A 21,354-nucleotide genomic window follows, 5' to 3' on the forward strand; every position below is an offset into this window, starting at 1 on the left:
CAAAGGGAGGTGTAGCTGCATTTGCTAGAGAGTGTATTGAAAATCATGTCAGGCTATTAAAAACAAGCAGCCCAGATTCTGAACTCATATGTGAGTCAGCATTATATGAAATTAGAAGGAAGAAAGGGCCATTTTTAGTATTAGGAGTTTACCGACCACCTAGTTCAAATCTTGATGCAGCACTGAACCAACTCTCAAGTATGATAAATGATGGCCTAACCTCAGAGAAACCAATAGTGATAGTGGGAGACATAAATGTAGACATCCTGAAAGAAATAATTATAGTAAAAAGATCACAGAGCTGTTAGCATGCTATAACATTACCAGACATAAACTTCCGGCACAAGAACAACACCAACCTCATCAACATCAATTGACTGGGTATGTACTAATCTGCAGCAAAATGAATTATTACTAAGGTAGTTTCAAACAGGCCTCTCAGACCATACCGCTCAAATAATAACCCTAATTTCCCAAAACATCTCTAAGCCAACACCCAAAGAAAAAAAGAGAGTTTTTAGTGAACAATCTGTACATCAACTCCAGTTACTCTTAAGCAATGAAGACTGGACAGAAAATTCAAACAATACACAATGTTGACGCAGCCTATGACTCTTTTTTGCAATATACTTCAATATTCTCTAGATATTGCCTGTCCACATGTCACTTCAAACAAAAAACGTAAACCAACAAAGTACGTCTGGAATGAGGAAAGCAAGCTGTTAAGGAAAATATATATAGAAGCAAATGAACAGTAACCTGTGCTTCTGGGCTACCAGAAGACAAAAGCAGAAGTTGCAAGAAGGAAAAAGGACTATGACCTAAAGCTCAAAAAACTTCGTAAAGACCAAAAATGCAGCTTTCATTGACCAAGCGGACAACAAATCAAAAGCATTATGGCAGGTCATAAACCAAGAAAGAAAGGAAAAAAATGGAAAACTAACCGAAATGGTACTACAGGTGAATGGTAGGGATGTGAGAGAACCAAAAGATATTGCAAATAACTTCAATCAGTTTTTTTTCAAACACTGCAGAAAGAACATTGAATGAAAATAACCAAAAAAACAACCCTGCCTCAAATTTCCAAATTTTACAACCAAACATCCTTGAAACACTCTCATTGTATCCCTGCTACTCCTGAAGAAGTCAAGAAAAACTATAGATTCCCTCAAACCAAAAACATCAACTGGAATTGATGAAATTTCAGCCAAACTGGCCAAGAGCTGTAAAGAAGAGATAGCCATTCCATTGACAACCATAATAAACAAATCATTTCAACAAGGCATCTTTCCATCAAAACTAAAAATTGCAAAGTCTACCCGAAATTCAAAAATGGGCCAACTACAGAGATTAACAGCTACCGCCCCATTTCTCTACTACCGACTTTCTCAAAAATTATTGAAAAAATTGCCTTAACCAGATTACTACTACAACCTGGAACAAAACAATCTACTAACTAATTACCAACATGGCTATTTGAAAGGCAGATCAACTATTACAGCGCTAATACAGCTGATTGAAAATATAATTGACAAACTGGAAGAGGGCTCTAAGGTGACAAGTCTATATTTGGACTTCAGCAAGGCTTTTGACTGCTTAAATCATAACTGCTTACTTGATAAGTTAAATACTCTTGGAGTCACGGGAACAGCACTAGCCTGGTTTTGACAGCTATTTAAGGAGCAGACAACAAATGGTGGAAGTTGGAATGCCTCTCTAATAATACTCTGAAGAAAGCACAATCAACTCTAACTCCAATGCAGAGAGGTGTGCCTCAGGGATCAGTGTTGGGCCCCGGTCCTACTCCTGCTACTAACAAATGAACCTACCAGACCAACTTAAAGATGCTTGCCAGACTGTTATGTTTGCAGACGACACTGTCATTACAGTAGCAGAAAAAATCAAATGAACAACTTGACATCAACGCCTACATAGCCTTTAATATGACAAAACAATATTGCTACTCAAACAAATGACCTTGTGTTGAACGAGAAAAAGACTCTGCAGATGATCTATAACATTCGGAAAAAGGAAATCGAGGCTGGACTACCTGAACTGAAGAGAGAAGAAAACACAAAGTATCTCGGAATAGTGATAGATGAGAATCTGACCTGGCGAACTCATATAGACCAACTCTGTAAAAAAACTCAGCTCAGGAACATATGTAATCAGACGAAACCAAACAAACAAGTGGGATAAAAAACATCAAAAAATTGCATATTTTGCACTTTTTGAATCACATCTAAGGTATGGCCTGGCAATATGGGGTGGAACAACAAGCTCAAATCTGGAAAGAGTGCTTATACAACAGAAACGAGCGATTAGGAGCCTTGCAGGGTTAAACTACCAAGATAGCTGTCGAGAATCTTTCAAAGAACTTAAAATATTAACTGTAATAGCACTGTACATAAGAGAAATCATCCTGTATGCAGTAAAAACCAACCAAGACAGACACAGAGACCTACATCAACATAACACCAGAAACGCAATAGATTTCTCACTCCCAACTCACCACTTGAGTCTTTATGAAAGAAAGCCAAGCTACAGAGGAGCCTGTTCTACAACAATATGCCTGGACACCTCAAGAAAGTATCTGGACAACGACTGAGTAGACAACTAACAGCGTGGCTGGAAGACAGACCCTTCTACTCTCAAGTGAAAGAATTCCTGGAGAGAGCCCTTGACTAAATGAAGACCACATAATGAATTTACAAACACTGACTATTACACTCATTTATAACATTAACACTTCTTCTTGACCTTTGTTCTGTTCTCTAAGAATATGTACAATAAAGAAAATGAAAATGAAAATGAAAAAAAATGAAAATATTCTTTTCAGAGTCCAGGTGTGGTACATATATTCGTCTTAAACCCCCTAATGAATACATGTATATGAATATGAATACAGCTCTTGAATATTTCAATTGAATACTATTAGGCCAAACGAATGAATACTATAGGTTTGAATTAAATTTTTCAAGAAAAATCATATTAATTTCAAAAATATTCAAAAATTAATTTTAAGGTATTTCCTATATGAATACTCTGGTTGCTGTTCAATTATGTATTCAATTCTCCCATCACTAACTAGTAGTAAGAACTAGAAATTTTGGACATAGTTCCAATCATTGATTTGCCATTAAATTAGTGTTTTAGCTCCAAAATCTAAACGTTTAATAGACTTAAAATACCACAGATTCAACGAAAATTCCTTTTCTCTCAATATATATAAAAAGTAAAATCTGTGGTGAAAACTTATAAATTTAGGTGAGAGATAACAGATTTAAATAAAGTTAAAAGTTCAACCCTTACAATAAAATCAGTAGCTTATTTCATACAAGAAATAAGGGAAAAGAAATAAACAAACAAATTAAATAAATATTATTATAATTTTATTATGCAAATTATTATCACATTTTATAAACATTTAAAAACTATAATCGTTATTGCTAAATTTAGACAGAAGTTGTTAAAAGGACTATAAACTTCTTGGTTCATGTTTCAACAGTGAAAGAAGGAAATAGGCTAAGTTGTAAAAATTGCACCAAAACTACGTATACGAACACCAAACTAACCTAAACAACACATCAGAGCTCATTTCCTTGTTTACAACTGTTGATTCATTTAAATAAATTACTTTGATTTTTAAAAGTTGCTAACAACATTATAGCTCTAAGCTTAAAGTAATTAATATTAAATATAAAATGCTTGGCAGTCTTATACTGTAACCGATTTAATGTTGTTTATAAATAAATTTTACAAGTATGAAAACTAAACTCTTTTAATACAGTCTAGTTTAAGTAAAATCGATCACAGTACGTATAATAAAATTAACAATTAATTAACTATTAACTCAGATTCATACACCTTTCACTTTGTATATAAGTAATTAGAACTGAAACAAAAAATTAACAAAGTCAATCCTAACTAAAAATATACCCCATTCATACATATAAACAAAAACCGCTTTGACTATAATACATGACATTAGGAATTATTTATAGTATATATATTATTTATAAAATCATAACTAACTAAAACAAATCCTCCGATGGCTAAAAAACGAAAAGGTTGAAAAAGAGCACAAAGTATTAATTACAAAATAAGTTAATCAGAATAAGTTGCAGATAACAAAATGTAAGTGAATTACAAAGCAACAGTGAAAGAGTTACCTATTTACAAATCAGCCTTCACCTAAGTCAAAGAAATGAAAGTCACCCCTTTGTAGCTTGCCTTTGTTAAAAGTTATTAAGCCAACGGAGGAGATGTCAATTACAACAGAAAAATACATCTCAGATCGACTTGTAAAGAGTCGTTGTTCGTTTCGTTCGTTCAATCTGATATGTATTTTTGTTGGCCGCGGCATCAGTCGAGTTTAACTAAACTAGAGAGATGAGGTGGCCATGTAGCATGATTTGGGAAAGAATCGCCCTTTCAAAAATCATCTTCGGCTGGCTCGATTTGGTATATGCGACGAGACGAAAGTAGGTTAGGAGAGGTAGTCTGGGGATGGTTCTGCTAGCGGTTCTGGCGTCGTGAACAGAGGGTTAGGGAACTCAGGCGGATGTGGCAATGGGCCCGAGACCTTGGGTCGCCGGCGGTATGCGATGAGCCAGCATGACACTGCCACCGCCACCGCTACTAGTGCTAGCAGCGCTGTCATGATTAGGGCGATGATGAAGCCAATCATGGACACGCAGATGTCCTCTACTTGCTGTATGTCTGGGGCTGAAATAGACGAGTTAAGTTAGATTTTTCTCTGCTAATTTGTAAACCACCAAGTTATTTAAGCCATAGACAAAAATAAATTGTTGTGAAAAAATAAAAATCGAAATAGTACATCAAAATAAAATAACACATTAAAAATGTTATAAGGAGATATTTGTATATTGCACTACAAAGCCATTTGGTATGTATTTTACAAAGTGTGTGACACTAAGTATTGAGCTATGCGTGATTATATATTACCACTAGTTAACTTTTCATTTATTCAAATATAAACATCCAATCAATACTTTATCAATGTATGATCTCTAAAAAATGCCAATGCAAGATAGCATGAAAATCATAAATTATGGGATATTTTGTACACTGATTATGCTGGTTGGCACAAGTGTGTACATAATAATAAGAAATAACTCTAGAAAATAAAATTATGTATACATGCCTGAATATAAAGACAAATTTTAAAATAAGGGATTCAAAATGTCTGTACATCAAATAGGAGCACTATCCCACAAAATTTACTTTTTCCGTTTAAACAAATCTGTGTAATAAATAGTCCAATTACATTACGTGTCCAAAAATTAGGCAACATTTCTCACCGTAAATATTGTTATAGAAATTGATTTGTTTGTTGACACTTGTAGAAGAAGCAAATCAATTAAAAGTAAGAATAGTTTAAATAAAGTATTATTTGACTGAACTGAGTAAATATAATACCATATTTCAAAATGCAAATAATTATTTTTTCTTTTATTCATACCTTCTGTGGGACTGGTGTAACGTTCCTCTCTCCTCTCAAAAGTGAGAATGGCATTGGACAAGAGAGTGATCTCTTCTCGTAGCTGTCCTTCAGTGACAGCCTCTGCAACCTCGACGGCCGTGTTGTTGCGGCTGTCGATAGCTCGTCGTCTTCTGCCGTAAGCGTTATAGCCCCGACAGTTCACCGGCTGACACTTTCCAAAGCAGACTCTGATGTTGCACTGGAATCTGATGTTATCGCTGCTCGGGAACTTGAAGGCGTTAAAGCCTGCCAGCAGTGACTGTGTCTCCGGGTTGTAGTCCCACTCACCGAATATTGAGGGGTCGGTTGCACAGCCGTTCTCGTCAGTCACAATATATTCATTCTCAACACTGTCTTCCATGGTCTTGGCCACACAGCTTCTTGCGAATCCTCCATAAATACCTAAAAGTCGTGCAGAAGAATGTGTTATTAGAAATTCAAACAAAGCCAGGAGATCATGTAACTTTAACTGTAACAAGTTGAACTGAATCGTAAAAACAACAAAATTAACCTTTCCAAAATAAAAAAGCAAGGATTACTCTCACAACGCTACTTACTTGACGGCTGCACATCGACTTGCAACATGAGGTTATCTCCAATCTCTGCTGAATTGATTTCTTGTCCAGTGTGTGTGACAATACGCATGGAGCATGTTGGCGGTGGGCCGGTATTGGCGATTGTACCTGCCGTTGTCAACATTGACACGTTGAACCCGAGTGTTACGTTCTGTTCTCCCGTCGTGTACACACACTTTATGTGATAAGCTTGTGCTTTGTATGTCACCAGTTTTGGATGTTTCTGGATAACCAGCACGAAACTTGCTTGACCCTGTTGAGAAATTACAATATTAATAATTTTCCAAATTAAATATACATCTTAACACTTAAACTAAATTATTAACCTTTGAATGTGAGAGTTTGTTAACTTAAAAGAATCTTAATATGTATCTAATGTGAAAGATAAATTCAACATAACCAGCAAATTCATTTGAAATTTGGGTTGAATGTGTAAGGTCAATTTCAAAACATCAACAGTATTTCTAAAATGCTCCATTTAGGAATTAATATATTAGGTATGTTAAGTTTTTAAACAATTTAAACTGTTTGTGTTTATAACCAACCATATGAATTCACAAATTAAGGTATTGCAGCTATGTATGTGATATTCCATTTTCACTATCGCAATTAACTTTTTGTTTCTGAAATTAACTCACATTGACATGTATAAGTCCACAGGAGCCAAAGTTGACTTTGAAAATCTCTGTTCTGGGAAGTGAGTCTGAGGGCAGGGTGACAACACGACGACACTGCTCGTCCTTGCTGTGTCCCTTAACGTACAACACTCCATTGAATCCCTTCTCAGTGATGTGTATCTCGACTTGCACTCCATCTGAGAGGCAACTGACCACCATGTCAGGTCTTGGGAAGTCTGTCCTGAAGTGCGTTGTGTCTGCAAGCAACGTTAAATTAGTATAGATCTATGGGAAGTAATAAATTAGGGTGAAAATTACTTGTATTTTAAAAAGCATTAGACATTTTTCTCTATACAATTAGTGTATTAGTTGATTAATACTTCTGTTCAAAAATACATCTTTACTATAGTAAACATTAGAAGAGGTTAGTCGAATGGCATACTTGATGACTCACTGCAAGCAACTTCAGGATCGCCAAAGGCATCATGGATGCACTGGCAGATGGCACGGTGTCTGGTGGCATTACAGAAGGCATTGATGCCACACACCTTTGTGAGGCAGGGATCATCACAAGTCTTGGTGTTGAGGTTACAGTAGCGGTGATCAGCGCAGTCATCGTCTGTCTCGCACTCGGGCGGGCCTTCACCTGAATAACGATGTTTACATTAGATTTATTAAGGAACTAACTAAGATGGTAGATAATAATCAATTATTTCCTCGAAATTCCCTGAAATAATAGACCATGGAGTAAGACTGTTAAAAAACACTTAATGGCTGAGTAAAACACTTGGGCCATTAAAGTATTGTGGAGTTAAAAAAACTAAATCTACATAATACATTAGTTCACTTTCAAATAACATAATTCTTTTTGAACACCAGTAGATGATCTATTGCTCGCACATTACAGGCGAAAAGGACCAAGTGGGCATTCTATCACCCATATTCATTTATTTGAAAAGGATTGAGCAATTCATTTTGGACCTTGGTTTTTTTAGCAATACCTAATCTGCTTGCCATGAAACATTAAAACCACAAGTACTGACCTGGCACACAGTTTCCATTTGCGTCAAGCTTGTAACCGAACTCTGTTGGGCAGACACAGTTGCCACGTTCATCGATGATCATTCCTCGTTCAAGAGCACAAACACAACGACCTCGCTCATCCACTTTCTGTCCTCGTTCCGGCAGACATCGCACACACTCATCATTGGCGTTCAGAGCTGTACCAGGTGGACACACACAGTTGCCAGCTTCGTCTATTATGTAGCCTTTGTCCACCGCACATATCGGCACTGAAAATCAATACAGTGGTTTAAGTTTAATACTGAGAAACTTTGATTCACACCTAGCAGGACAAAGGTAATGTTTAGTTGGAATGAGTACCTGGAGGAAAATTTTACACTAGTACAGAAACACCCTGTGTAAAGTGCCACTGTTCTGGAAGTTTCTACCACATACACGTGAGTGTAAGCAATGCAATTTGTTTGGTTTTTAACCGATCTAGAATTTTGTGGTGACACATCCAAATGTACAAGTTCCATCAAATAAATTAATATATATACCAAATCCATTATCATATCCAATAGAAACACTCACCGAGGTCACATCGGACAGCAGCATTGCCCTGGTAACCAGGCAGACACTCGCACACCATGGTGCGCCACACCGGAGTGTCGAACACTTGGCACCGCGTGTTAACGCCACAAGGTTCCGTAGCATTGCAAGGATTGACACATTCAGAGTTGATGCAGGCTGTCTGTGATGGACAGTCACTGTCGCTCACACATGTTATTTCCACTGAAACAAGAATAATTTTCAGTAATTTTGTTCATTTATGATAAGAAAGACTATAATTATCCCCGGCATGGTTCTGGCTGGTATTTTAGCTATGAATGAACAGCAAAGGCTAACATTACGAATGTCTGTTACTCTTTAATTGGGAAACATAAAATCAGACAAAAGCAACATCGTCAAGTACAGTGTTTTCAAAACTAATGTCATCCAACACCAATTAAAGCATAATGTTTTCCAATGATGTACTGCTCTAATATCCATTGTTGAATACAAATATAAAAAATATTGTTTCAATGAAAACTGGAGTTCATAAACAGTCTATTTTTACATTTACTAAGTCATAAGTCATAAGTCATATATTTGGCCATTAAATACATATTTGTACAATAGGCTACGTCATACAGATACATACAAATAAAAGCAATTAACATATACAGTTAAAACTACCTACAGACTAACTTTGGAAGACTAGACTAGATATATCACTTTTAAAGAACTCGTCAATTTTGTAAAAAAGGATTGTTCAACAGCCAATCGTATAAAATATTTCTAAAACTTTGAAGCTACTATAATGAGCAGAAATGTGCAGTCTATTAAATAACCTTATGCTAACAATTTCATAAGATAATTTAGTTTTTACTTAACCTAGCAAAAGGTACATGAATTTGGTGAGGAATTCCTAGTAGCATAAGAGTGAACATGCTCCATTGAGGACATAATTATTAACATTATTTTTTGCAAAAAGTAGACAAGATAAAATGTATAGATTTATAACAGTTAGTATTTTACTGCAAATAAAGAAGGGTCTACAGTGCTCAAGACAATGGGGCGTTGTTGAGAATTCTGAACTGCTTTCTTTTGAATAATCAATACTTCATTTATACTGCTACAATTACCACCATAATAATAGTCCATATGTGATTACACCTTGAAAAAGGGCAAAGTAAACCATTCTAAGATAGTGTTTGTCTACACAGTGCCTCAAATGGTACAAGAGATATATGACCCTGCTCAATTTTTTACATACATTATTTATATGAGAATGCCAGGTCAACTTTGAATCCAGAGTGATACCTAGTAAATTAAACCACATTATCATTACAATCAGCTTGGACCTCTTAAGGAGAAAACCATATTTTGAGTTTTTTCTAAATTCAAACAACAGAACATTTGATTTATACCATTTCATCTGCTTCATCGATCATACATCTTAGTTTAAGCTCTCTTTCATTTTGATTATTTTACTGTTGTAAAAAAAGTGACATCATCAGCAAAACATTACTGATTTATAACTCACATTGTACTCAAGATCGTTAACCATAATTAGAAATAAAGTAGGGCCCAGAACTGATCCCTGTGGCACGCCAAACTTTACCTCAGAAGATTTAGAAAGATTGCCATTAGTAAAAAATGTTTTTGTTGCCGATAACTGAGGTAGGATTTAAACAAAGAATTTTGAATGCCTGTTACACCATAGAATTTAAGTTTTCTCAACAGGATGTCGTGATCGACACAGTCGAAGGCCTTGGAGAGGTCCGCATAAAACTGCACAGGTGTCAAAGCCTGCATCGAAACCAGCCAAGACGCCCGAAACAAGTCCCCCAACTGCATCGGTTGTCGACATCCCGGCTCTAAAACCAAACTGACTACAACTAAAGAGATTATTTGTTTCAAAATATAAGTTAACCTGGGTTTTAATGATGGCTTCAAAGACTTTAGAAAAAACTGGTACCAGAGAGATAGGCCTGTACGATTTAACACTCCTATGATCACCCTTCTTAAAGATTGGCACAACCTTTGACACTTTTAATTTACTAGGAAAGATTCCCTCTTTAAGCATCGCATTTAGACACATGGTGAGAGGGATATTCACTCCACTGCACACCAATTTCACTAAATTATTTGAAACATTATAAATATCACAGCTTTTGGAACTTTTTAACTTTTAAAATTACTTTCACAATATCACTATACTCTATAGGCTGCCAGGCGAAAGACTGATGTAAAGGTAAGTGTTGCACCTCTAGGAGCTCATCTGGCTTTGTATTTGCTGCGGGGATTTTCTCTCGGATTTCATCCACTACCGAAATGAAGTATTCGTTGAAAGAATCAGCATCCGGAGTAGCATGTTGTTGTTGTTTCGGTTGAGTCTCATGTTTTATAATTTGCCACGCAGCTTTGCAAGTGTTGCTTGAGGACTGAATAAATTCTTGGTTAGCATGAAAATTTAGGCTTGTTTTAGAGCACTCTTGTAATTGATCTTGGCCAATTTATAATTTTTAGCATCCCCTGGGATCTTCAGTCGCTTGTGAAATATTAAAAAGTGACATAACCATTTCTTTCATTTTTGCCAACTGAGGAGTGTACCAGTTGCGCAGACCTTTAGGTTTATGGTAATTCTTGAAGTTATTTGTTCTTGAGTTTCCTCATTGGCAAATAAAATATTCATCCAGCCTATAAACACATTGTGAAACTTATTATACATTTCTTCAGCACTTAATCCTTTAAGAGTTACACCCCAGTCAATATTCTGTAGACAAAGTTTAAAATCTTCAAACTGCAGGCCCAGGTAATGGTCTGAAAGGTCTTTCAAGTCGTTGAACCTGTGTAACTTCTTTTGAAGCTGCCATTAGCCGGTCATAAATGTTAAAGGATAAAAAACTGTGGTCAGATATTAAAAGATCAAGAACATTAACGTTGTAGTCTGATGGTCTAATGTTTGTTATTGTGTAGTCAATGCAGGCTAAGCCTCTTGTTGGGCCTAAAATTGGAACAATAAAGGCCAGCAGTTCTCAAGAGATTATGAAGCTTTACAGTTGTTAGTATTGTTCCCATTTGCTTCTATATTCAGGTCGCCACTCAGCACTATGTCAATCTTAAATTTAATCAAATAATCCAGTAGATTTTCCAATTTTTCAAAAAAAATGTTATTGTTTCCACCACTGGGCCTATACAAGGGATACTATTAATAACTTTTTGGTCACTGAGTTTGACTGCAGAAACTTCGAATTGCATCTCGACACAAAATTCTTTAACAATCAAACTTCTTTTACTTTTAGATCTTCTTTTACATAAATACCAGAACCTCCGTGACTACTGGAGACTCTGTAAAATATTGTAGCGAGTTTGTAACCTGTGAAGTTAAAAGAGTTCAAAATTGTCTTCTAACTAAGCCAATGCTCCACTATGCACAGTACCGAGTAATTTATTTCTTTTAAACACATTTCTATTTCTAGGACTTTGTTAGTCAAGCATTGAACATTTCCAAATAAGATATTAAATGAATTTCTTGAGATCTTGTCATTATTTGGGGGTGCTAATATTAAATTGTGAACATCATTACTTAAAGTTCTTACATAGGTTGAATTGGCCGAGTTTAGGTTTCTTTCATCTTGTTGGCTATAGTTTCTAAAAAAAGTTGTGGTGTACTCGCTGTAATGACTGGACTGGTGGATGATGGTAGGGGTGATGGTGTAGGTGCTTCTCTGAGAACCTCTTCAATAGTCACTGGGCTGCTGCTAATAGGTGTTGAAATTTCCTCATGTACTTCCACAACAGCGTCACAAATTTGCTTGGCTAGCCATTTTTTCCCCTTTGAGTTTAGATGTAATCCATGACGAGTGTGCAGCTGTCTCATTGCTTTGCTTACTTCCACAATAGATACATTATCATATTTACTGCATAGCTCTTTTATTGCAATATTAGTTTTTCTTTGCAGTTTGTTAACACTTGACCACAGCGGCGAGGTCGTATCTAATTGGCAAGTCAACCAGAATAATTTTATTGTTCCCAGTTTTTTTTATTGTACTCTCCATACTATCTATTGCAACATCAGCCTCATTTTTAGAGATGTCATTAGAGCCACAAATAATCACCAGGACATCATTCTTGGTTTTTAACTCATTTGTAATATTTCTGTGATTTTAGAATTTTCACTGCTCCTACCACCTGGCCTCACAAACCCAACAGCAGTTCGGGTTCTTTGATTCTTGTTAATGTACCAAGCCAAATCTCTCCCATGACTGTCAGAACAAATCAAAATATTTACTTTGGTCATTCATACTAACTCTATTTAGTGTATTGTCAATATTTGCTTGATAGTTACTATCAGTGCACTTCCTCGAGGGTACTTTGTTTTCCCTTGTACTTTTGTTTGAAGAGAGGATGTCTCTTGCCTCTCTTTCGCAGGCACCACAGTATTTTTTATGCCCTTGTGTTTGGAAGCTACTGCCCTGATAACATTTGGGATTAGATTATTTCGTTGCGGCTTTCTGGAGATGAACTTAGGGTTTGTAGAGGAGGGAAATCACTTTCTTGATAATCAGCTGACTTACACATATCCGTATTTTTCACCAAGCAACTGAAAACTGTTACTCAAAGGTAAGATAAATTCCGATGGCTGAGTAATGTTCTGTTTCAAGGAAACCTTGTTTTTATTAATTAAACTTTCTAACTTAATTATTTCTTCCTCTCTTTTAATAGCAAATTTTCCCAGTGTAACTTTTTCTATTTGAAGGTTTTGTACTTTTTGAAAGGCCTCTTCCAAATCACAGTTAAGGGTTTACTACAACCTTATTTAAACTCTCTACCTCTTTTAACAATGTATTAGTTATATCATGTGATAAAATTGCTTCTTGTTCTTCTTCATTTGGTTCTAAACAATTTTCACAAACCCCAATTTTTTGATTTTGAGAATTTGTTGTATTCTTCTAAGTTTAGATTAGAACATTTAAAAATGAGTCTCATTTGGAACAGTTTCTGCTACATAACAAAGCCTTTGCTACACTTACTGACATTTTTTACTACATATGCTACAAGGATATTTTTTATTTGGACATTTTTAACCATTTTATTAATTGTATGACAATAAATCCTATTAATGTACAACTTATAAATATTCAAACGAAACTGTAATTAGTTTAAGAAAATGGTATGCTGAGCTGTCTGTTTGTTTATAAACAAAGCAGAAGGACAGTTTAATATCCTGCACAAGATGATCTGTTGAGTTTTTACCAGTTGACTTTGACCAGGTTAGACAAGCCCTATATGAGTCTTTTATCTGATCTACACATCAATGTCAAAGTAATATCAAGACAAGCATAAAATGAGTCCTGGTCAAATATTGCCAGGTTAAAGAGTCCTGAGAAATAATATTTCTAGAGTTCAATAATCAGTAATCAGTAGAGATATCTTATCTGAGACAGAGTCCAAGGTCCAACTCAGGGTCACCTGCTGGCTGTGCTAACTCAGAGTTTATCATTTATTCAATCTCCTCTTGATATCAAATAAAACATGAATAAAACATTTAAAACAATCAATAAAATAATTATCACCAATAAAAAATGTTAAAACTGTATTTTGTATAAAAGATAAAGTGTGTTCTTTATATTGATATAAAATGTTAATTAATATCTTTAAAATTTTACCACTAAATTTCACCAAACTTTGAGGAACACTAAACACAAGGTCTGATCCATAAGCTGATGAAAAATACAATCTACACTATAGGTTGGGAATAGTGAGTCTGGGGATATTTAAAGATCCTTTTGATCATCAGGGTTCTTCTGCCAAAAAAGGAGTGAATGCCTTGGGAGAATGAGACTGGTCTGAAGGGTAAGACAAAAACCAGAAAGACTTGGAGAGTAATTGATTGGCCCATTGCTAAGATTGACAACTGAATGGTTCATAATTTCAATGAGCAATCTGCAAGTAACGAGTTCAGGACATGCAGCAATTAATGCTAAGCTAACACTTATCCCAAAATACAAATAACACTAAACAAATATTAGAATAGTTCTAGTATACCTCTCTGACAGCCTCGACCCAAGTCTCCGACGAAGCCGGGAGGACAGGAACAGTCAACCTTGTGGTCGTAGACAACGCACTCGGCCGGCTGTTGACATGGGTTACTCTCTGCGCAGGGAGAAACGCACAAACTGTTGATGCAGGCTCGGTCTGAGGGACATTCGGAATCTGAACGGCAGCCAACCACCACACAGGCGATGTTGGCATTACCGATGAGACCGGGCTGGCACTGGCACACGGGACGGTGGTTAGCTCCATAGCAAATGGCACTGGTTCCACAGGAACTGCCATCAGCGGCACAGGCCGGCACGCACATACGGTTCACACAGCTATGTGTCCCAGAACAATCTGAGTCGCTGTAGCATTCGGCTGGAGAAAGAGCACACAGTTATAAGTCATGGTGAACAGAGATGTGACAATTGTTAACTTTCATACTTTAAATACAAAACTATAAAAATATTTAGATTAGTTAAATTTTTTCAGTTATATAAGAACTGCGTGTTAATGTAACTGTGTAAAAGTGGATTGGTTGTGTTAATTTGTCCAGTATTCAATCAACATTACAGAATACCACTTACTTTTAATACAGTTCAGTTCAGGGTTTCCATCGTATCCTTGTAAACAAGAGCAGACAGGCTTGTGATCTCTGACTCGGCAGTCAGCGTTGGGACCACAGCGGCACGGGTCACGACACAATCCGTTGAGACAAGCCTTATCCTGCGGGCACTCTGAGTCAGCTGAGCAGCCGCCAACATCTGTCTGCTGCACAGGTTTGCAGGTCCCGGAGCCACTGGAGATGAAGCCATCGGGACAGACACAGATCATGGTGCGGACGGGTAGAGAATTGGTGGCTTGGCAAACGGAAGGACGGTTGCACGGCTGCAGCACTCCACAGGGCTCCTTGCACTTTCCGTTGAAACAGGCCATTACCGATGGACAATCTCCGTCGGTCGTACACTCGGCGACGATCTCCGGCCGACAAGTTGTGTAGGGATTACCGACCATGCCTTGTGGGCAGCGGCACAGAGCGAGATGGTTCTGCACCAGACACTCCGCTTGGCTGGCACAAGGATGTTCGTAGACACAAGGGTTTATACACTGGCCGTTGATGCAAGCACGGTCGTTAGGACAGTCACTGTTGCTGCGGCAACCAACGACAAAGCATCTCTCACGAGGGTTACCCCGGTAGCCGGAGAGACAGCGACACTCTGCTCTGCTGCCAACTGGGTAGCATTCTGCATTGATACCACAAGGATCGCTCACCACGCAGGGGTTCAGACAGATGCCATTCACACATGCCTTTCCTGATTCACATTCTGAGTCCGAACGGCAACCCACTGGAAAAACAATATTGAAATTAAAAACCAGAATTTAATTATTTAAAATCTCAGTCAATAATTGAGTAATTCACTTTTGAATTTTGTAAGAATAAGGGTACACTCCAACCCGCTTTGTAAGTCAGATTAACTTCCTGTGCTCACCAATTTTTCTGCCTTCGACATTGAAAAGTTTATTACTTAAAGACTGGTATAAAACTTTTATTTTGAAATATAATAAATATCTAAAATAAGAGTAATTTCTACCTAAGCCATAAGAATCCCAATTTGTCCAGTTAGTTGTTATATGAGTAAATATAATGCTAAAATATAAACATTTTTGCTATCCTTTATAATGGGTGGACTTATGAATGCATATATGTATACCATACAGTGTTGTCTGTATATAATATGCTCTTCAAATCATACTGACCAACACGGTGATGTGAACATTGTTATGGTAAGTGTTCCATATGCCTCATTGAGGGTCCTAGGCATGAGCCTTGGAGTTTTAGGACAGATAAAGGAGTTGATATTCTTCCTAACGCCTACAACTAATTAATCAGGAAGTTTGGGGACCTCTCACTGTCACTGAATGTGTCCTTCACTCAGGTTCCAGTCCTTGTATAGAGGAAGGTATCAGGTGAGGACTGAGATTAGGCCTCCATACCATGTTAACAAAAATCCTTGACAAAATGCTATACCATGTCCAACTCACCTGCTCTACAAGTCACATACGGATTGCCTTCGAAGCCCTCCATACATGAGCAGATCGGTCGGTGGTTCTGCACGAGACAGTTGGTATTGGTTCCGCAGTTGCAGGGGTTCCTGCACATACGGTTGATACATGTCTCATTGGTGGGGCAGTCCGTGTCCGCAGTACATCCAGGTGGCATTGGAACGACCACTGAAAAATAAAATTGAAAAACCATATGTAATTGCGTAACAAATCAAAGTTCAGACAAAGTTTAAGAAAACTCTGCATCCAAATATAATATATTTATTTTTTACACAGATATTTTAAACAAGTATAGTCAAAATATTTAAAGTTTTAAATATATTAAGTAAAAATAATATTATTTCTTATGTCTTACTTGTGAGTTAATTTGATTTTTGTATAGATATTCAATGTTGTGTCATAAAGTTTTTAAACTCTGAGGAAATCTAAACTAATAAAATGAGCAATGTAATTAATTAGAATATTAATATTTAGAATTGATCTACACTGCATAGTGATAGATTCCATTTGAGTTGTTAACAATGGTTGTCATTTAATTTACTTACAAATATTGCAACTGTTACATTACTGACCTGGCCTACACTCTCCTTCGTTGTTGGGCACCCAACCGTCCGGGCATGTGCATATCATTGTGCGAACAGGCATAGTGTCCAGGACACTGCAGCGTGAGGAGGTGGCACACGGTGACAAGGCTACACAAGGGTTGACACATGTGTTGCGTATACAGGCCAGTTGGCTTGGGCAATCCGGATCGTGACGACACTCTGGCTCAGCGAGGGGTGGTGGGGTGCGCTCACAGTACGCCATCGGGTTGCCCATTGGCAGGTGGTCAGGACAGCGGCACGAGGCCACATGGTTCCTTACGTAGCAGAGAGCGTTAGCTGCGCACACGGGGTTGAGGGGGTTGTCACAAGGGTTGACACAGTGTTGGTTGATGCACGCTCGGTCCTGGGGACAGTCAGCGTCGATCCTGCACTGTACACGAGCGCACTGTACCAGTGGGTTGCCCTCGTAGCCTGGTCGGCACCTGCAGGTGGCTCGATGGTCTGAGCCGTAACATTCAGCGTTCATTGCACAAGGATCTCCCAGGATACAGGGGCTGATGCACTCACTGTTGTAGCACATCTTGTCTAAACTGCACTGATCGTCGGATTCACAACCCACTGAAAAACCCAAAATATTATTATTTTTAACATATGAAATATACAACTATAATAATATACAATTTTACTACAAAAATGTTTTTAATGAATCTGACAAGTTGTGCAGATCTCCTTGTTTAAGAAATAAAAAAAAATAAACATGTAAAGTTTTACAGTCAAAAATATTATTAAAATTAAAATAAACATGGTTTAAATAATTATTTAATATAATTTATAATTGAAACATTAAAATAGCAAATTTTTTAGACAATTTGTAAAAATCGAGATCTTGCACAACAATGACATAACTGAAGGAAATAAAGAAAGCTGCACAAGTGTTGAGGTATAAGAATATTTTTTAAATCTCTATAAATATTTCTCATTACCGTATTTGATTAAATTATGTTTTAAAATTAAGACTCACATTTGACGCAGCCAATTTGAGGATTGCCTGAGTAACCAGGCTTGCAGAAGCATATGGCGTAGTGATTGGTAACACGGCATTCAGCGTTGGGGCCACAGTTACAAGGACTGATACACAATCGGTTGACACAGGATTCCTTCAAGCTGCACTCTGAGTTGGAGGTACAGCCCACTGTGGCATCCGCAGCTGGAATACAGAAATGATATTAACGTTGAGAATGTCACAATGACAAACTATCAAAACAAGTTGTTAATGGTATAAAATATTTAAAAACTTGTTGATACTTACGAGGCCTACACTCGACAAGCGGATCTCCTTGGAAGCCCGCAGGACAGCGGCAAATGGCTCTATGGTTCTCAACGTGACAGAACGCGCCTCTGGCACAGTTGTCTGCAGTGCATGGGTTGACACAACGCTGGTTCACGCAAGAGCGATCCCACGAGCACTCGTCATCCCGCACACACTCAGGTACAATCACAGGTGGTATGACCGATGGCACTGGTGGAAATAATAAAACTGTATCACTGAGATACTTGTTGAAAATTTCATACATGATGATAAAATACTAGAAATTGAAACTGTATTGGAGCTGAAGTCATCAGTGATTTATTCTTCATGTAGTTAATTGATAATTGGATCATATTTTTTAATCTGAGGGTAGAGTCTAGGACCCTGCACTTAGTCCTAAAAGGATCTTTCGACATCCCTGACTTATATTTATCCTTGAAATCTGAGGCTTCTGAAAAAACCAATTACATTTGTGGACTGTTCTCTAATACTTTTTGGGCTCAAGAAATAAGCCCCTAGGAACCTTATCCTGAAATGTTTCCGAAAAGGGCCATGTCCTGTTCAACGTACTACTATAGCAATGCCTCTATATTATTAGTAATCATTATTAGGCATTTGGCTAAAGAAAATATTTTGTACGAGGACAGTTTAAATGTAATATAAAAGCAATTTGCAACAGAGTAGAAGAATAAATTAAAAACATTTCTAACTTTTATATGTCTAACGGTGTTAGTAAAATGATTATTATAATTAATTATGTTAATTATGGAAATTTACCATAAAAACAAAGGTGTAAGCAAAATTCAAAACCTGTACTGAAATAATAAACAAAAAAGATACAAAAGCACAATCCTTATGTTTCCTTTGCACCAAGAGTAGAAAATATCTGACTTTAATTACAATTTAAGTACTATTGACGGCTACTTTAGAAAGCTAATGAAATGCCTTATGAATCAAGCAAAAACAATTTAAATAATTTTGAGATTTTTTCCAAACAACTTAAAAACACTGAAATTAGAAAAATGAAAATAAATATGTTATTATATGTGTTACTACATACCTATCGAACATTCAATATGTGGGTTGCCGATGAAGCCTGGAGGGCAGGTGCAGACCGCTGTGTGTGTTTGCGAGGCACAGATGGCATTCAGGCCACATGGATCCACGCGGCACGCCTCCACACAACTGCCACGCACGCAACGCTCCACCGTCTGGCAGTCTGAATCCACTCGGCACTGAGGTACTGGCTGGGCTGTAACACGTGTTACAAAATGTTGCATGAATGTTCAAATTTGATCTCATTTGTTGCATCCAAATATTAAGACAAATTACAAATAGATGTTTATTTTGTGATCTTTGAACAAGCAAGGAAATCAATAAATTGCCATAAAGTTTGTTGAGCACAAAAGACACTATTTCACAATGTCTTGGGCCGTAAAGAAGTATTCTTCAAGAGAAGAAACTGTTTCTTAGAACTTTTCTCATAATTTTCATATTTCCTTAACAATACAAAAAAAGCAGTTTCTAAATTACTCAAAAAATATAGGCCGATATAAATTTGTAGTAATCAATTCAACAATTAAGTGATAATTACCTCAAAGATTAGAGTTACAATTATTTTTGAAACACTGGCCAACTGTACTAGTGCACATATAAGTTACATACCATATATACAGTTCAATAACACAGTCCAACCCAGACAAAAATATCAAATACTTTAGCAGAGATCAATAAAATGACGTAATGCATAACAGGTCTTATTTTGTCATTCTCGGATAACACTTACATTACAAATTACAACATACAGTATTTACAGAATTAAACATATCTGGGGAGAAATGTTTTCTTAAGGAACTTTTGCATACATCAGTTAAATAGCTATTAGGCAGTTATTATAATCCAGTAAGTATACAAGAGATAACTTACCAATAAGCTTACAGCGACCGTCATAGTCAGCCCCCCCCCCCCCCCACCCCCCCCCCCCCCCACCCCCCCCCCCCCCCACCCCCCCCCCCCCCCACCCCCCCCCCCCCCCACCCCCCCCCCCCCCCACCCACACTCCTGAAGCAGCGCTAAGGTCCTTTTAGAACTAAGTAAAATTTCTCAGTTTATAGTCCTAAGAAAAACTCTGCATGAATTTAATCTGATATGTGTGTCAGTTACCACAATATATCTTCATATTCTTATCTAACGGAGCTCTGCGCCTTCGATAAGGCTCTGCGCTCTGGCGATGTTTGAACTATCCTGTTCCTGAAAGAAGATTATTTGCTAGTGATGTTCGAAAATCATCTTCATATCGTTGGTTTTCCGGTTAAATGTTATAGAAGAACTCTCAGCAGGTAAGACGTTATTAGACGGCCTGACCTGATAAAAAACCATACATAAAATTTCAATTATATCTGGTATGTTGGTAAAGTCTAATTTAAAACCAATCTCTATTTGCACAAGTTTGATATTTCGTCAACGATATTAAAAGTAGTTATATTTAGGTTTTTTTGTATTGTTCAATTTTATTTTGAACTTGTTATTACAGTAGACAACAGAAAACATCTAGTTAGCTATATACTGACAAGCTAAAATCAGTACTTTCAAAAAGTAATTTAAAAGGGCAGTTGACGATATTATACATGTTTATGATAGTTTGTGCACAAAGTAATAAAATGTAAAGACTTTTGGTTGGGTTAGTTTTTTAAATGTTAGAGACAAAGTTTTTATATAATTTTCGTAATGAAAGTATACAGAATGTTTTATTATCACTTGGAATTATAGGCATTAACGAAGGGATTATTACACAATATTGTGACCGAGCAATGCAGAATTGCAGAATATAGGGATTAATTATAGCACATTAAATTTGGTTTCATATCGGTTTTTAAATTAATAATACACACAACAAAATGATGTATACGTAGGGTTCTTATATTTGAATATACAAGCCTCATGCACAATTTAAGTCTACATATAGGTCAGTTCGTTTCCGAATATCGTACGGACAGACAGATAGACAGAAATTAAGTTTATCGAGCCCCATTCGCTAAAGCTCAGTCAATAACATATCTCTTCAGTCATATTCTGCAAAAAAACTTCGAAAAAACATACCCTTAAATTTCAGCAGTGTTTCTGTAAATCTGATTACAAGATGGCCAAA

The 21,354-nt window shown here is 36.9% G+C and overlaps 1 protein-coding gene across 1 annotated transcript; it reads right to left on the reverse strand.

The window, feature by feature from the left end:
- Positions 1 to 3,370: 3,370 nt before the first annotated feature.
- Positions 3,371 to 20,158, reverse strand: LOC124367519 (neurogenic locus notch homolog protein 1-like). Its single transcript, XM_046824401.1, has 15 exons — positions 20,133 to 20,158; positions 19,267 to 19,458; positions 18,207 to 18,416; positions 17,919 to 18,104; positions 16,925 to 17,515; positions 16,332 to 16,520; positions 14,876 to 15,634; positions 14,298 to 14,666; positions 8,295 to 8,495; positions 7,742 to 7,990; positions 7,153 to 7,344; positions 6,720 to 6,955; positions 6,064 to 6,334; positions 5,486 to 5,908; positions 3,371 to 4,728 (listed from the first exon to the last, which is right to left on the reverse strand). Exons 5-15 carry the CDS (start codon positions 17,475 to 17,477, stop codon positions 4,490 to 4,492), a joined length of 3,681 nt encoding a protein of 1,226 aa, XP_046680357.1. The 5' UTR covers positions 17,478 to 17,515; positions 17,919 to 18,104; positions 18,207 to 18,416; positions 19,267 to 19,458; positions 20,133 to 20,158; the 3' UTR covers positions 3,371 to 4,489.
- Positions 20,159 to 21,354: the final 1,196 nt, after the last annotated feature.

The sequence above is a fragment of the Homalodisca vitripennis genome, chromosome 8, assembly GCF_021130785.1.
Source record: "Homalodisca vitripennis isolate AUS2020 chromosome 8, UT_GWSS_2.1, whole genome shotgun sequence".
NCBI classification, from domain to species: Eukaryota; Metazoa; Arthropoda; class Insecta; order Hemiptera; family Cicadellidae; genus Homalodisca; species Homalodisca vitripennis.

Coding starts and splice junctions, on each gene's coding strand:
- LOC124367519 (XM_046824401.1), bottom strand. CDS start 17,477: ATGTGCTACAACAGTGAGTGCATCAGCCCCTGTATCCTGGGAGATCCT. Junction 6,956..7,152: donor CGATCCTGAAGTTGCTTGCA/GTGAGTCATCAA, acceptor CGTTGCTTGCAG/ACACAACGCACTTCAGGACA. Junction 5,909..6,063: donor AGTCGATGTGCAGCCGTCAA/GTAAGTAGCGTT, acceptor CACGACTTTTAG/GTATTTATGGAGGATTCGCA.